The sequence below is a fragment of the Bos indicus genome, chromosome 4 (assembly GCF_029378745.1).
Source record: "Bos indicus isolate NIAB-ARS_2022 breed Sahiwal x Tharparkar chromosome 4, NIAB-ARS_B.indTharparkar_mat_pri_1.0, whole genome shotgun sequence".
Lineage (NCBI taxonomy): Eukaryota > Metazoa > Chordata > Mammalia > Artiodactyla > Bovidae > Bos > Bos indicus.
Genome location: NC_091763.1, coordinates 114,115,404 through 114,131,539, shown reverse-complemented (window position 1 = coordinate 114,131,539; position 16,136 = coordinate 114,115,404). Strand labels below are relative to the sequence as shown.

At 62.5% G+C, this 16,136-nt stretch overlaps 2 protein-coding genes across 5 annotated transcripts in view; one reads left to right on the top strand and one right to left on the bottom strand.

The window, feature by feature from the left end:
* The window catches only part of SMARCD3 (SWI/SNF related BAF chromatin remodeling complex subunit D3), a 33,245-nt gene extending 23,311 nt beyond the window's left edge, over positions 1–9,934 (top strand). The window contains exons 1-13 of one of the 3 annotated variants that reach the window (XM_019959347.2): positions 323–808; positions 3,631–3,842; positions 5,555–5,597; positions 6,434–6,556; positions 6,668–6,826; positions 7,035–7,130; positions 7,330–7,431; positions 7,681–7,842; positions 8,601–8,698; positions 8,863–8,998; positions 9,246–9,368; positions 9,477–9,578; positions 9,754–9,934. In XM_019959347.2, the coding sequence (XP_019814906.1) occupies positions 731–808; positions 3,631–3,842; positions 5,555–5,597; positions 6,434–6,556; positions 6,668–6,826; positions 7,035–7,130; positions 7,330–7,431; positions 7,681–7,842; positions 8,601–8,698; positions 8,863–8,998; positions 9,246–9,368; positions 9,477–9,578; positions 9,754–9,807 (1,488 nt within the window). In that variant the 5' untranslated portion in view covers positions 323–730 and the 3' untranslated portion in view covers positions 9,808–9,934. Of the gene's footprint in view, positions 1–322; positions 809–3,630; positions 3,843–5,554; positions 5,598–6,433; positions 6,557–6,667; positions 6,827–7,034; positions 7,131–7,329; positions 7,432–7,680; positions 7,843–8,600; positions 8,699–8,862; positions 8,999–9,245; positions 9,369–9,476; positions 9,579–9,753 lie in introns of those variants that run through there. The other 2 variants (XM_019959348.2, XM_070788434.1) reach the window with 2 other exon arrangements.
* CHPF2 (chondroitin polymerizing factor 2) lies at positions 8,291–15,867 on the bottom strand. Of its 2 annotated transcripts, XM_019959346.2 has the most exons (7): positions 15,743–15,867; positions 14,110–15,428; positions 13,084–13,648; positions 12,207–12,389; positions 9,714–11,510; positions 9,240–9,390; positions 8,291–9,017 (listed from the first exon to the last, which is right to left on the bottom strand). In XM_019959346.2, exons 2-5 carry the CDS (start codon positions 14,388–14,390, stop codon positions 10,212–10,214), a joined length of 2,328 nt encoding a protein of 775 aa, XP_019814905.2. In that variant the 5' UTR covers positions 14,391–15,428; positions 15,743–15,867; the 3' UTR covers positions 8,291–9,017; positions 9,240–9,390; positions 9,714–10,211. The 2 variants fall into 2 exon arrangements, with proteins under 2 accessions (XP_019814905.2, XP_070644531.1); XM_070788430.1 differs by lacking the exon at positions 12,207–12,389 and having other exon boundaries at positions 14,110–15,845.
* Positions 15,868–16,136: the final 269 nt, after the last annotated feature.

Sequence of the window (16,136 nt, the reverse complement as noted above, 5' to 3'; positions counted from 1 at the left end):
GCCGGAGAAAGGCCTCCTCCGGGCTCGACTCCCGCCCCCCGCCACCACCACCCCCTCCACCCACCCCGGATTCCTTCCCAGCGAAATGTTTCCCTACTTGGCCTGCCAGGTCTCTGGGGAAAAGGGCCTCAGAAATGCGGCAGGAGCCACTTGGGGGCAAAGTTGGAACGGCCTGTTCCCGGCCTGTTCCCTGCCGGCGAATTCCCTAAGCGAAAAACTATTTGCGGCGAGAGAGGCCGGGTGGCCGGCGAGCCCCCCGGCCGCCTCCCCTCGCGTCCCCTCCCCGCGCCGCCGCCGCCGCCTCCCCGCGGCCCTCGGGCGGCCTCGGGCAGGCGGCGCCGCTGCCCAGCGGCCCGGAGCCGCGCTGGCCGGCGAGCCTCGCCGCTTATCTGCGCTGTTTGGGCCCGGCGAGGCTTGGGAAAGGCAGGCTTCTCCGTCCCCGCCGAGTCAACAGGCGGACCCCGGGCCGCCGGACTATTTCTGTCTTATCAGTGCAGGAATGCGGCAGCCGCGGCGGCTGGCGGGCGGCGGCGGCGGCGGCGGCGTGGGCCGTGGGCCGTCAGGGCAGCCCTGAAGGGGCCCCCTCCCCACTCCGCTCGAGTAGAAGTGTGAGAGAGCCCAGCAGGACTCAGAGGGGAGAGTTGGAGGAAAAAAAAAAAAAAGGCAGAAAAGGGAAAGAAAGAGCAAGAGAGAGAGAGAGAGAGTGAGAGGCGCCGCTGAGCCCACCCCGATGGCCGCGGACGAAGTTGCCGGAGGGGCGCGCAAAGCCACGAAAAGCAAACTTTTTGAGTTTCTGGTCCATGGGGTGGTGAGTGGGGGAAAAGTTAGCGGGGGAGGGCGAGCGAGCTGGCTCGGGCTGAATGGAGGGAAGGTCGGGAGAGGCCGGGAGGGGGCTCCCGCTCCCCCCACACCCCACCCCACCCCTCTAGCGGGAGCGCCGCGGCCCAGCGGGCCCGGCCCCAGCCCCGTGCCGGCGCGCCCCGGGGGCGCCCGAACACGTCGTCAGGCGGCTTGGCTGGGGATGGGTGCCCCGGGGCGGGGAAGACAGGCGTTTGCATGGGTTCCTGTCAGGGGCTTGGGGGTAGAACTTGGGGACGGTCTCCCCCAAAGTGGGTGGGTGGGTGGGTGCGTCCCCTGTGGGGACAACCCGATGGGTTGTCTTCCCTTCTTTCCTGGTGGGGCCCAGGTGCGACCCCTGCCCTGGGAGTGGGGGGTGGGACTTGGCATTGCTGTGCTGGGCTGCTTGTTCATCAGTTGGGACAGTGTCTCAGGAGCAAGGAGCAGGTGACCCTGGCGGCCCTGTGAGTGGGAAGCTCTGAGGCTGAACCACCTTTGCATTCGGGCTGAGGGCTCTGGGGCTCTGCCCCTGGCCTCTGCCAATCGGGGCCAGAGAGAGGCCCTCTCTAGGGGCAGACCCCAGGTTAAGGGGTCTGAGGATCCTTTGGCAGCCTCCACCACCAGAAGCTGATGTCCTTAACGCCTCAAAGGTGTGAAGGAAGAGCTGGAGTCAGGGACTGGAGGCCTGGAGACCAAAGGGGCAGGTTTAGAAGGCCCACCGGGAGCCTGAGCAAGCCCAGGGGGCCTGAGGGGGTGGGGACGGGTTGGAAGGGCTGTGGCATAGGAGAGGCAGAGGCTCCAGGACCTGGGACGGCCAGTGGTGCTGAAGCCGGGCAGAAAGGAAGCAGTCAGGTTTACTATGGCCAAATTTGGTTGTGACCCCAAGGAAGGCACATTCTCAGTAAGAGAGGCCAGAGCCCCTAGAATGTTGGCCCTTCGGGCAGATCACCCATCCCTGCTGGCCAGCACAGCCTTCTAGGGGCTCTGGAGGCCTCCCTCTTGGGGTCTCCTTAGCAGATCAGTGAGTACCACCAGCCTCGTTAAATGGGAGAGCAGCTGATGAGGAAAGGGGCTTTCCCAAAGCAGCCTGTCTTCCAGGCCCATGGGTCTCTGGACTAACTTCCAAGGGGTCCCCATGTTGGTTAGCCTCATGACCAGCCCTGATCTTGCTGCCTAGGGTGTCCCAATAAAAGGCCCATCTAGGAGTGAGAGTCTGTACACGTGGATTTTTTTTTTTTTTTAACTCAACTCAGTGCTTCAGTTCTCGGGTGGCCTGAGCCCCACTCCCGGTGCCCTGTCTGTGCTGGTGGGGAATGGCGGGCCTGGGCTCCATTCTGGGCCACCACCCTGGAGGTGTGAGTGACAGGGTCAGGTGGGGCGGGGGAGGCAGACACATGGACAGGCAGGTCTCACTGCCGAGGCGGCGATGGGCAGAGACAGCTGGCTGGCTGGGGGTTAGGGTTAGACACAGCACAGGGCAGGAGGGACCGGGGGAGGGGGAGACAGTGCGAGGAGATTCACTAGGCTCAGGGGCAGGGTGCCTCCCTGTTCTGGGGAGCAGCTGCACCCCTGGGGTGGAGTGGGTGGTGCTCAGACAGTATAACAGGGGCACGAGGTCTGCAACCGTGGCTCCCTGATCTCCCTCCTGCTTGACAGCCCCTTGGGCCCTCCCCAGCCCCTCTTCTGGAATGGGATAATGAGGTTTTACGAGTCTGTGGGACACTTCACTCGATGCACTGGGTAGTGGCAAGGGCACACACCTGCCTCACCTGCCTCCCTGTGGCCCCCTGGGAACCCAGACTTCTGACCTCACTGGGGTAGGGTGGGGAGTCTGTAGGATGGGGCCATCTCTGGTGATTCAGGCAGACAGGAAGGGAGAGATAGATGTAAGAGAAAATGTCCATCCTTTTGACCTACCCAAGCCCTCTGGACCACCCATCACCAGTTAAGCCTCATAGCCCCCCCTCAATAGGAGAATCCTGGTAAGGTCTGACCTCAGCCCCTCAAGCTGCTTCTAGCCCTACCTCCAAGCCTTCACCTTGAGAGTAAATTATGCGGATGGGCTAATTCAGCCAAGCCCCTGACGGTAGAGGCTGGGAATCAGAGCAAGGGGACGGGGATTGGGACCGAAGGGTCAAAAGAAGGGGCCCAGAGAGGAAAGTGGGTTGAAGGCAGGGAAGGCAGGACAGCCCTGGAAATGGACTGGGAAGCAGGCAAACGGGAAGGCAGGCGGCAGAAGTCCGGAGCAAGAGAGCCCAGCCCTGAACTAAACGAAAGCAGCAGAGAGCACAAACCCCGGGCCCCTCAGGAAAGGGCCTTGCACGACCTTGGCTAGGTTGCCTCTCTCCTTGAGCCGCGGTTGCCTCATCCGTCAAGTGGGGATAGAAGGGCCCCTCAGTCCGTCTTGCAGAGGAGCGTGTGGATAGGAGCATCCTTTGAAAAGGTTGAAAGGCGCCATTAATATTCATCTTCGCGGCACCTTCCGCAAATCCGAGGCTGGCGATGCCCTGTGCAGTTAGTTGCCTGGCTTCAGTTAGCTTCCTGCAGCGAGACGCAAAGCCACCCCCCCCCCCTCCGCCCCCTCCGCCAAAGCCGCGCGGTTCCGGCGCCCCCGCCCCTCCCCACCCCTCCCAGCCCCATCGGCATCGCGCCGTCGGCTGCAGGGTCACGGGCCGGGGGTCTCGGGGTTCGGGGTGGGGGGGAGACGCAGCTCCGCGCGCCTGGAGCCCGGAGCCCTGGTTCTGATCGCCGGGTGCCTGTGTCTGCTTCACGCCCCCCCATCCCCCTCCCCAGCGCCCCGGGATGCCGTCTGGAGCCCGGATGCCCCACCAGGGGGCGCCCATGGGCCCCCCGGGCTCCCCGTACATGGGCAGCCCCGCCGTGCGACCCGGCCTGGCCCCCGCGGGCATGGAGCCCGCCCGCAAGCGAGCAGCGCCCCCGCCCGGCCAGAGCCAGGCCCAGAGCCAGGGCCAGCCGGTGCCCACCGCCCCCGCGCGGAGCCGCAGGTAAGCGGGGGTTGGGGGGGGGGGGGCGGTGACCAGAGCGGAGGGGGCGGACGCGGGACCCGCAGGGACGGGGTGGGAAGCCCGGGCAAAGAGGGGTCAGCAGGGAGCAGGCGTCCCGGGTGGGATGCTTTCCCAGGAGGTGGGCTGAGGGGGCACTGGCCCGGTTCCTTTGTGTGCCCACACGGTGGAGACAGGCGGTGACCGTCGCGCCCTTCTCCTTGTCACCTGCTCTGTCCCTCTCTGCACCCCAGTCCCCTGGTTCTCGGGGGATGGAGGCGGGGCTGTGGCACCAGGGCTCAGGGCCGAGCTTTAGACTGCGTTTCCTAGCGCGATTGTCCAGTGCGCCTTCCTTAGAAGCGCCCCTGGCTTGACTCCTCGAAAGCCCCACTCCGAATCTTCTTAATCTGAATCCCTGGCCAGTGGCGGGAGAGCCTGGGATTTGCCCCATGGGTGGGCAGTCTCTGCCCCCTGGCGCTCTCTGGTGATTCTTAGGCACTCAAATGTTGAGGAGTTGCCATGGTCTGTCTTCTGGACTGGGTCTGCCCCCAAGCCACCAAGGGCCAGCCTGTTTCCTTGTCTGAGCCAGCCGGTGGCACCCCCAAAAGCCCCTGCTGGTGCCTGGCAAGGAAGATACCCCTGTGGGTTTCACTGTTTAGCCAAACACACATGCTTCCTTTTGCACACCAGATGGAGTCCTATAAAAGGTGCAATATGGATTTTACCTCATTATTAAATATTTTTTTTACATGTCAAGGAAAATTCACCATTTATAGGAAGCCCATGAGGAATTCTTTCCAAAGTGAGTCATTCTTTTGTAGAGTTCCTGATTTATCTTGTACTACTGGAGAGTTTCACAGAGATAGTTTCTTCAAAACAAATCAGCCCTTTAGTGAAACCTGCTTGTCTAGCCTTGAATAGATTTTTGGCCAGGGACGGGGGCAGTGGTTGAGACCACCACACGGGGGCAGTATGCAGCCATTCCCTAGGCTGGGTTCTACTCGCCAAGGGTTTTCTGGGGTTGCTTCTGGGAGTCGGAACCAGCTAGTGGATCCAGCAGAGTCCAAGTCCCAGCTGCTACCCCAGGTCCAGCCCGCCAGCCACACCCAAGAGGGGAACATCCGTACCCACTCTCTCTGGATACCTGTGGGTGTGTCCCTGGGCTCTGCTGGCAGGTCCAAGGGCGTGAGCACACCCTGCCCATCAGGGTCCCCTTCCTAGCCCAGGGTGGCTGGGGTGCTGGTCGTCACCAGCTTCACAGCATCACTTCCTGCTCCTGGGATGGGGCAAGGGGGTCGGCTCCCCTCCCCACCAGCTCAGCCACCTTGGGCTGTGTGCCCCTTTCTCAGAGAAGGGAAAAAAAAAGTCCTCACAATGTATCCCCCCACTCTGTCCTCACCGCTGCCCAGCTTTCCCCAAACGTTTCTGCAGTGCCCCTGCTCCGAGCCCCTTCCAAGTCTAATTTCTCTGGCCCTGGGGATGTGGCGGGGCAGAAAAGGGGCTCCCAGGCCGGAGAAAGGACGGAGTCATCTCCGCTCCCCGTGAGAGAACAGAGCCACACACAGCCGGCGGCGTAGCCCCTCGGGTGGGCAGATGAGCGGGCTGTGGGAACCCCAGCCAGGCGGGCTGAGATGTCGGGATAATTTAGCAGGTGGCCTCCTTACTCCCAGATCTGTCGCCATGGTAACCTGGTTTTTTCTTTAAAAAATGTACAGTGCCAAGAGGAGGAAGATGGCTGACAAAATCCTCCCTCAAAGGGTGAGTGCCTTTCACAGCAGCCCCCAGCCCACCCCACCCCCAACCCTTTCCTGCTCCGCCCTCCTCTCCCCTCCTCCCCTCCCCCCTCAGGAGCAGCGCTTCAACATCATAGTCACTTTCACTTTTTTTGTTTAAAAAGATAATTAAGAAATGAGGCTCCCCCAGGGCCAGAAGGACGGGGTGGGACAGAGGGGAGAAGCAGAGCCAGAGAGGGTAGGATCCTGGGTCTGGGTCGGGGGCGCAGATTGAATTCCAGCGGTCTGTAGAGACATAAAGGCAGGGGACAAAGGGGCTGAGAGCTCAGGGACCGCAGGCTGGCAGAGGAGCGAAGGGAACAGAAGCTGGCCGGAGGGCCCAGCAGCACAAGGGGACCCAGGCCGAGCTGGGTCCAGAGAACGGCTGAGACCCCAGCTGGAGCAGAGCATCTGGGTGAGGTGTCACTGTAGGCCCAAGCTGCGACGTCTCCTGTCTCAGGGACCTGAGGGGCCCCTGACCACTTCACAGACGCCCCAGGGAACCCAGAGGCTGTGTGACAGGGGAAAGGACAGGATGAGCAGGTGAAGCCCTAAGCACTTGCTGGCCTCCATGGCTGCTCCGGCCTCCCCTAGTGATGAAACGCATGGATCTCCGTAGTGGTTTTCATCCTTGTAACATCCAGACCTTCATGGCTGGATTCAGAGGTCCCGTCTGCGCTGTCCAAGTTACCTGCCCTGAATGTGGCCAGCTCCCCGCCCGCCACACTCGCACACTCCTGGGGCCACGTGACACCCGCACGTTCCAACCTGCAAGATTGGCTGAGCCCCTGGTTCCCTGCCTCGCTTCCTCCCCGCTTCCAGATCCGGGAGCTGGTCCCAGAGTCCCAGGCTTACATGGACCTCCTGGCGTTTGAGAGGAAGCTGGATCAGACCATTATGAGGAAGCGGGTGGACATCCAGGAGGCTCTGAAGCGGCCCATGAAGGTGCCTTGGCTTGGGGGCGGGGTGAGGGCACCAAGTCCTAGTCCCTGAATGGAAGAAGCCGGGGCTGGCCCCCTGGGGACTGGCTCTGTATGACACTCTGTATCTCTACAGCAAAAGCGCAAGCTGCGTCTTTATATCTCCAATACTTTTAACCCTGCGAAGCCCGATGCCGAGGATTCTGACGGCAGCATTGCCTCCTGGGAGCTGCGGGTGGAGGGGAAGCTCCTGGATGACGTACGTCCTGGCCCAGGTCTCTCCAGGTGTCCTGGGGTGGGTATGGGGCTGAACTTAGGCCGGTACTGGACGTGTGCACCAAGGGCTGGGCAAGTCAGCCCTGGCTGCGGGAGGGTGGTCCAGAGAGACGTGCCCAGGCCTGCTTCTGACTGCGCGGCCCTACCTGGCCAGCCCCCACCCACTCCCAACTCACTCTGCCCCCGTGGGCCCTGTTCCGCGCCCACGGTCCATGCCTCTCCCACAGCCCAGCAAGCAGAAGCGGAAGTTCTCGTCCTTCTTCAAGAGCTTGGTCATTGAGCTGGACAAAGACCTTTATGGCCCTGACAACCACCTCGTGGAGGTAAGAAAGACCCAGACCCCTCCTGCCCTTGAACTGGCCACAGACCACGGTCCTGAAGAACCTAGAATGCAGTCCTGTTAGTGGCGCAGACTTGGATCGGGGACCCCCTTCCCCAGCCCCCCAGTCCTGCACCCAGAGCTCCAAGGCCCCACCAGCTCAGATGGGCCTATGAGGTGACTCAGCTCCTACCCCTGGACAGTGGCACCGGACACCCACCACTCAGGAGACGGATGGGTTCCAGGTGAAGAGGCCAGGGGACCTGAGTGTGCGTTGTACGCTGCTCCTCATGCTGGACTACCAGGTACGTGCCCTCACCCCCAGACACCGCCCCGCACCCCCCATCCCCCCCAGCATCCCGCCTCCTGTACCCTTCTCCTGGCTGGGGTGGGCCTTGGCTTGCAAGCTGTTATGCCCTGAGAGACCCCGTTCTCCCCTCCACCCTGCCTGCTCCAGAAGCTTGTTTCCAAGGAGCCCAGGCCCCGCAGCCCCTGAGTTCCGAGCCCCTCCCGCTGTCTTTTTGTCTCATTTTCTCACGGCCTCCTTGGTCCAGCCTCCCCAGTTCAAACTGGATCCCCGCCTGGCCCGACTGCTGGGATTGCACACACAGAGCCGCTCGGCCATCGTCCAGGCCCTGTGGCAATATGTGAAGACCAACCGGCTGCAGGACTCCCATGACAAGGAATACATCAACGGCGACAAGTATTTCCAGCAGGTACCCTCTCCCCGAGCCTGGGGCCATGGGGAGGGGAAAGGCCTCTGCTCAGGAACACCACCCTGCCTCCTTGACTCCATTGGGAATGATCTCAGAGCCGGAGACCCGGCTTCCCATCTGGGCTCTGCCACGACACCACCCTGTGCTGCAGCCTGCCCGTCTCAGCCCCCCTACCCCCGAGGTGAGGAAGGTCGGGAACCCCAGAAAGCTAGCAGCTCTGGGGAACATGTTCTTGGCACCTGGAGCTAGGGCCCCCAGGTTCTGGCCCTGGGTCCAGACACCGGGTCCATCACTTAGCTGTTTGCAGCCTTGTTCCTTATCTTCACCACGCCTGTCCCGTCTCACCCGCTGGGCAGTTAGGAGAATCAAACTGCTGTGGAAGTGATTCTGCCAAACTAGAGATTATTATTAATATAACTTTAAAATAAATACCACAGGTAGACTTGAGTGGTGAAAACAACAGTCGATGTTTATTGAGCACTCACCGCATGCCAGGCGCTGCTTCAGGCACTTTGTGTATAACTGACGCATTTAATTCTAACAAGCCCCCTGAGATCAGTGCCTCTGCCTTTGGCTCCCAGAGATGGAGAGACCGAGGCCGAGGTGTGAAGTTGAGCGGCTCGGGGTTGCGCCGTGAGCGGTGGAAGCAGGCCTCAGGCCCAGGGCTGGCCTCCCCCGTGAGAGGTGGCTGCTTGGGGGGCCTTTTGAGAACGGAGGCTCTTTTGAGCGCAGAGCAGGGAACTTCTCTCCTACTGCAGATTTTTGACTGTCCCCGGCTGAAGTTTTCTGAGATTCCCCAGCGCCTCACAGCCCTTCTGCTGCCCCCTGACCCAATTGTCATCAACCATGTCATCAGGTGAGGCCCCCCAACCCTGCTCCTCAGAGCTGGGAGTCACTGTGGTGGTCCCGCCCCTCCCCCCACCCCTGTCCCTCGCTCTGCCCACCCCCCGCATCAGGCCTCGGGGGCCCTTGGCCTCCGTTGGGGCAGCACGTACGCCAAGGGCTGGCCTTCCCTGGCAGCGTGGACCCGTCGGACCAGAAGAAGACGGCGTGCTACGACATTGACGTGGAAGTGGAGGAGCCCCTGAAGGGACAGATGAGCAGCTTCCTGCTGTCCACGGCCAACCAGCAGGAGATCAGCGCTCTGGACAGTAAGGTGGGGCTGGAGCCTGGCACTGCAACAGGACGGTGACCCGACGGTGACACATGCGCAGACACAGCAGGACGAGGACATGGGAGAGGACGGGGAGGGGCCCTGCCCTTGGGACTTGGAGCTCTACCCGCGCCCCCTTCTCGGGGACTGCCCTTCCAGGGGACAGCGGCAAGCCCCCCGCCACGCCCCCCGCCCCCGCTTCTCCCATCTCAGCCTGGCCAGGTGAGAGCATGTGTCTTTCTACCTGCAGATCCACGAGACGATTGAGTCCATCAACCAGCTCAAGATCCAGAGGGACTTCATGCTGAGCTTCTCCAGAGACCCCAAGGGCTACATCCAGGACCTCCTCCGCTCCCAGAGTCGGGACCTCAAGGTGAAGGGGGCCTCGGGGGGCGCTGGGTAGGAGACAAGCATGCCGGGGAGACAGTGAACGTCGTGCGGGGGTGTCCAGGCTCAGGATGACCCTGCTGCTCCCTCCCAGGTGATGACAGACGTGGCGGGCAACCCGGAGGAGGAGCGCCGGGCTGAGTTCTACCACCAGCCTTGGTCCCAGGAGGCCGTCAGCCGCTACTTCTACTGCAAGGTGTGAGCCCGCCCCCCGCCCCCAGCGCCCTCGGCTCCCCGCTCACCCCCAGAGAAACCCCCACCCTACCCCTGGCCGCATGGGGCCGTCCCAGCTCCCAGATGCTCCTCCAGGCGGGTGGGGCCTGTCACTCACCAGCAACTGGTCACCTGCGCCTGCTCTCCTTTCCTTACAGATCCAGCAGCGCAGGCAGGAGCTGGAGCAGTCGCTGGTTGTACGCAACACCTAGGCGCGCTGGGGAATCGTGCCGCTGAGGGTCCCCGGCCCTGCCCCGGCCTGTCCCCTGGGGCCTGGCTGTCACCCCCGAAGCCTTGTGGGCGAGGCAGGGGCTGGATTAAAGGTCATTTACCTGATAACAGCCGTGTGGTCATTGGCAACTAGGGTGGGAGGAGGATTGGGGGCGCCAGGGAGAGGGCAGTGGGTCCCTCCGGGAAGCTCCCCACCCTCTCCCTCAGAGTCTCCTTACTCCCATTTTTCCTAGACCTAAAAACAGTTTGGCAGAAGACACTTTTAATAACATTTTCTTATTAAAAAAAAAAACACAGCAGCGAGCTCTCCCATCTGTCCGTGCACCTTGCCTCCCCGGGCGGGGGCCGGCAGGGGCTGTGTGTGGAGGTGCGGGGCCCGAGCACTCTAGGTGCTGTTGGCCTGCTCCTGCTCGAACAGGGCCATGGCCAGCTGCGCGCGGCCCCCCAGCCCCTCCAGGTTGCTGAGGCGGCACCGGTGGTAGAGTTCCTCGCTGAGCCGAGGGCTGCAGTCCCGTAGGGAGAACTTCTGCACCAGCCCTGGCTCCACGGCCCGGAAAAGGTGGAGCCCTGAGAACCGGAGGAAAACATCCATCACCTCCAGCCCCTCCAGGGCTTCCTCCTCTTCCTGGCCTGCCAGGTCGGCGGCCAGCCGGGCTCGGGCAGCCAGGTAGTCCGCGTTGTAGAAGCAGCCCTCTGCCGAAGCCTGCCGGTCAAACCTGCCCCCTCCAGCAGCCCCCCGGGCAGGGTCTGCACCCGGAGGGGATGGGGGGTCGGGGCCAGCCCCTGGGGGCGGTCTCTGTGGTGCCAGGGCGGGGTTGAACTCCTGGAAGTGGACCGGGAAGAAGGCCTGCCAGCCGGAGATGGCGTTCATGCGACAGCGGTTAAGGACCTCGGGCCCCGGCCTGGTCCACACGGTGGCGAGGAAGAAGAGCGTGTCCACGGGGTGCTTCTTGGAGACCACGTCCATGAGCCGCACCTGGGAAGGTGCCTCCGCTCGCACAGCGAGCCAGGCCAGCCTCGTCCCGGGGTATCGTCGTTCCAGCTCGGCCGCTGCCGCCTTCACCCCGACGAACGGGTCTGGGGCCCCTCGGCCCCCTTCCCGCGGCCCGTAGACCAGCAACAGGGTGAGTAAGGCATGCTCTCGGGGTTCCAGGACCCCGGCCGCAAAGGCCTCCAGGAACGTGGGGGCCGCGGCAGCCTCGGCAGCCTGCAGCGGCAGCACCAGCTGCACGCGCGTGGCCTCGGTGACGTAGGGCATGGGCAGGATCTCCACGCGGCTCAGCGGCCGCAGCAGGCTGACCCTGCGCGCCAGCGCCCGCCGGTGCCCCCGCTGCGTCACGGCCTCCAGCAGCAGGTCCAGCGTGTACTCCATGCCCCGTGCTGGGTCAAAGCGCCGGTAGCCGTTGAGCAGCCGCTGCTTCTGGAAGCGCAGGCGGGGCTGGTAGCGCCGGTTCAGCTGCTCCAGGGCCGTCTCCACAGCGTCGCCCACGTCTGCCCTGCTCGCCCCTTGCAGGGGGCACTTGGGGGCCCCGTCCACGCAGGAGAAGGTGTGCTGCTCTGTGAAGTAGTCCCAGCCCAGCACCTCAAAACGAGAGTGCGGCGTGAAGGGGGCCGGGAGTCCAAGGGGCCAGCTCAGCCCCGCCTCGCCCTCAGGGGTCAGCGCGGTCAGGTTCCGGATCTGAGCCTAGAGCAGGAGGAACGCCCCGTTAGTGCCTGGCGAGGGAGTCGGGACCCCAGCTCGCTCCAGCGTCCTGGGTTCTGAGGTCTGTCCTGACTCCATCAACACTCAGTGAGGCCAGGCGCTGAACGGCCTGTATTTGACAGCCTGTCTGTATGGGGCACACGGACCCACCATCCACACACAGCTGCTGTGGGGAGGAAGATGGGGTGGGCAGAGTGCCACTGTGGAGGGCAGGGGACCCTGACATCTGGGGCTCCACGGACTTTCTCTTCCTCACTCACAGGACTCACGCTCTCTTCACAGAAGGAGACCTTTGTTTTCACCTGGATCCCACCTCGGACAACCCCCTGCCATCAACTAGAGCATTCTTCTACCTTCTGCCCTTCGGCGTTTTAAGGACAGTGCTAGAAGTCCAGGGACTGCGGGGTTTCGGCGAGGCATTACTGGAGAGGAGAGAAACCCTTCTGGTGCCAAGCCTGCTCCTCAGAGCTCTCCTGCAGATCCTCTCAGGTGAACCCACATCGTGCCAGGAGCTTTCAGCCAGAGCACCCCGAGCCCCTTCTCCCTGGGGTGCTTTTCAATGAGGTTTGATCGGTACAGTCAGCCTCCTTCTGCCTTGGCCCGCCTCCCCTCTTGCTCCTACGTGAGCCTGGACATCTGAAGCACCCTCTGACCTGCAGCCCTGGGCCCCCGGCTCACCTGCAGCTGTTCTATTTCACTGTAGGCCCGCTCCAGCTCCAGAGCACTGAACCGCTTGTGGAGCCGGTACATGAGGGTTCCCTCGGAGACAGGGTGCACCGCGAAGGCACTCAGGAAAGCTAAGCTGCTCTCCGTCTCGGGGTCCCTATTTTTGGCCAGTTCAAACGAGCGATACCGCTGCCCCTGGGGGACCATGAAACCAATCAGTGCCACACAGGGAGGAACTGCCTGGCCCAACCACCCTTGACCACCCTTGGCGCTCACACCTGTGACTGCCACTGCCGCCGAGGCGGCCAGAAGGGCATAGGAGCTCATTCTGGGGTCCCCTCAACCTTCACCTTACTCTCACCGGATTCTGGAAAAGAGAGCGCTTGCTAGGCAGCTAGGATGACCTCGTCTCCCAAAGAATCCTGCTGTTTCTCAAAAGAATGAAAGCCGAGAGCCAGCAGAGACGGCCAGGACTCCGGTGGAGGAGGAGGGCCCCTCTGGGATTGTCCCCTCTTCTCCAACCAACAGGGAGGCTCCCGGGCCACCCTCCTCCTCCAGGAGAGCGGGCCCCTCAAGGGCACTCCCAGGTCACTGGAGACGGTGCACGTGTTGGGAGGAGGGCGAGGGGCCAGATGGGGGCAGACTGGTGAGGAAGGGACACCTTTCAGGCTTGCTCAGAAGGTCCCCGACAAGACGCCACTTTTGACGCTCCAGGGATCTAAGGCTGCCAGAGGTGGGCAAGGGAGAGTGAGAGGGGCGATTGGGGCTGAGGGCACAACGACCACCCCAGGAGCTGCGGGGAAAGAGCCGGCAGCCCCCCAGCCTCGAGACCAGCTGTTGGTCTCTGCTAATTTGTAGGGGATGAGGACTAACTTGAAAGTGCCTTCACCTGGTGTTGCGAGACACAGCCGATGCCCAGAGAGTCAATGAGGCAGCGGCCGAGCCACTCGTCAGGTCGGGCACTGAGAATGTCTCCACGGCAGCCATCCAGATGTGGCCGCAGCCGAAGCAGGAGGCTCCGTGACAACAGGTAGCCAAAGCCCCCGTGGCAGTACCGGGCCTGCTCGCCAGCGCCGATGAACTCCTCTGCCCGGCCCAGGTACAGGTCCTGGTTGATGCTGAGGTGGCCGGCCAGGGCCGCCAGGCGGGGGGCCTGCACGTACGTGTCGTCCTGCATGATGAAGAACCAGTCGTAGTCGGCCCCGAAGTGCGTGTGAAGATGGCGCAGGGTCTCAGACATGAGCCAGGCTGGCCGTTCGTCCCCGTGAGATACCACCTGCATCCCTGCTGGGGTCCGGGCCCCTCGCTGCCCAGTGAAGTAGAGCAACCGGGGGAAGTGGTGGGCCACCGTACGGTTCACAGCCACAGCCAGAGTGGACAGCGTGGCCCGGGAGGTCAGGACAGCCACCAGCAACCGCTCGCGAGAGCCCAGCTCCGTCTGGATGTACCGAGTCCTGCGGGGAGACCAGTGTGCCAGGGTCAACTCCCTAATCTTTAGGAACCCAGCGTGTCCAGTGTATACCTTCCCCGGGGAATTAGTGAGTTGGGGATGAGATGAGAAGGGGGAGACCTCCTCATCAACACTAATGAGCTACTGGTGAGAGCATCTACTGAGTAGCTGACACTGGAACTGATCTCGGGGAGAGGTGGACCCAGGATGGATTAGATGGATTAGATGCAACTCCTGCCCTGCTGAAGAACATCCAACCACTAACTTAACACCAATGGGTGAGGCTTTCTCAGGCCTGAGGAGGAGGAAAAAAAACTGGAACCATGATGGTAAATAAGGCAGAGAACTGCTTCAGGGAGGCTAACGACGATTACCAGTGACCACAGATAGGATGTGGAGGCAAGGACTCGGAGCAACCCTGAAGTGGGGTGTGGGGATGATGCACACACGTGCACGTTAACTCACCTGAGCACCTTCTTGTAGGGCTTGTTGGGATCCCTGTAGTAGGGGACAATCCGCGGTTTGAAGTCTTCGTCGCTTTGGTCAAGCTGAGTTCTTGAGTCTAGACTCTGTGGCCCTCCGGCTTTCCCCACAGCCTCTACGCAGGGATCATCCCCCTCCCCCTGGATCCAGGACACCCTCAAGAGGCTCAGGCTGCACCCCAGAGACAGCCCTAGGATGAGGGGCAGTGCTGGTCGCAGCAGAGCCAACACTGAGCTCAGCCGCATGGCGGTGGGCCCTGCCATGTGTGTGCCCTGGAGGGCACAGCCTCAAGAGATCAATCAGTGACCAACAGACTCTTTCAACAAGGGAGCCTGGGGCCAGTGAGGTCAACAAGAGAACAAGGTTGTGTTTGCTTCTGGGCCCAGGATCCCCAAGAAACTCCTGCCTTGTCTTCTGCTGTCAAGGTGCTGGTTCTAACCCTCAGTCCAAATGGTAGTAAATGTTAGAATCAATTTCACCCACCAACAGTGGGGTCCTCTAGTCCAGAAGAGAAAGAAGCAAGACTCAGTCCTGCCAAACCCAACCCCCAAAGAAGGACTACATACATCTGGTAACACTATCTAAGCAGAGAGATGGCAGCAACTGATAAAGCTGGGGTTAGGGAAAAGCACATTGGCCATCAAAACACCAGCACCCAGCTAGAGGAACCTAACTCCACAGGCCTTTCTCAAAGAGCATCTGGGAGAAGCATACATCTCACTCACTCACTGAAGGGGCTGCCGACCCCTGGGAAGTCACAGAGATGGAGCCCAGGCCTTCCTACTCTCTTGACCCGCGTTAAGGAAACACTCGGGCCAGAGGAACCCCTCCCCCTGGCAGTCAGGAGCGGTCAGGAGCCACTGGCACCGCGCACAGACGTTCTGCCCCACCTAATGAGGTGGAGGGATGTGGTGACTCAGCACGGAGGACAGCCTCAGAGGAGCACAAAAGCTGATGGAGCTGCTGGGCAGGGCATTCTTCTCTGAACCCCCGGTGCTGAGAGCCCGAGGCTGCCCACCATCCTCCAAGAAGAGACCGGGCCGGTGACAAGCCACTCCGGCTGTTGTCAAGAGCGATTCGGTGGCTGCCTTTTCCCAAGGCCCCAGGCACCCGAAGCAAAGCGAGAGGACTACAAGAAGCTGGCGCGGGCGGACGGATGCTCGGGTGTCAAGCCCGGCAACTCCCCGCCCCACGTCTCTTTCTCCGCCGTTACAGACCAGCTTCAGGCCTAAGAAAGGAGGCCCAGAGCGAGCTTGAGCCGTTCTTCTTGCAGCAGAAATAAGAACTGGTTGCGTCACGGGCTGTCAGAGGAAGGGGGGGCAGGGAGGCTCCGTTCGAGCGACGCGGGGAGAGGAGGGCAAAGACCCCGCTCTCAGGTTCGACTGGGCGGCGGACACCCAGGGGACACGCCGGGGGCCCGCCGAAGGGGGGCCCCTGCTCCGGGCCGGGGGCGACGGCGGGCCGATAATAAGGGGCGGCCGCCGGCCGGCGTATGGCCGGTCCCGGGGAGCTCCGGGGGGCGAGGACGTGGAGCTGGGACCGGAGCTGGGGTCGCTCCTGTGGAGCGACGCCCCCTTGCAGGGTTGTGGGGAAGGACGCGAAGGGGAGAACAGACCCCAGAGCTCCGCCGAAGCGCCGGCTCCGCCACCGCAGCCGCTGCCACCTCACAGCCCGGCCCACTCCTTCCTTTTCCGCTCGCTGTCAGTCCCCGTCTCTATGGTGACCGCATCCGGCCGCTCGCTCCGCCTTTGCGCTCTCTATGGTCGTCCCGCCCCAACTCGGCGCCGCCTGCGGGCCGGGGTAGGTGACTTGCTCATCCCGCCCACCCTCCGCCCTCCTCCGCCCGGAGCCGGCCCGCGTTCCGCAGCCCCTGATGCGAGTGGACCCAGCCTGAATCCGAAGATGACCCAGATCTTCAACCTCGACTCCCTTCTACCCTAGGAAAAATCTCTTCTCCCCTTCGATGAGCGCGTTTCTACCTCCTTGGGCTACTGCCCCCAGCGGGCTTC

What these genes read in the sequence shown, in the direction of transcription:
- CHPF2 (XM_019959346.2), bottom strand. Translation starts at nt 14,390, where the DNA reads ATGGCAGGGCCCACCGCCATGCGGCTGAGCTCAGTGTTGGCTCTGCTG. An exon ending in GCTGTGTCTCGCAACACCAG is followed by an intron (nt 12,390 to 13,083) that starts GTGAAGGCACTT and finishes ATGGTCCCCCAG; the next exon opens with GGGCAGCGGTATCGCTCGTT. An exon ending in GTGAAATAGAACAGCTGCAG is followed by an intron (nt 11,511 to 12,206) that starts GTGAGCCGGGGG and finishes CTCCTGCTCTAG; the next exon opens with GCTCAGATCCGGAACCTGAC.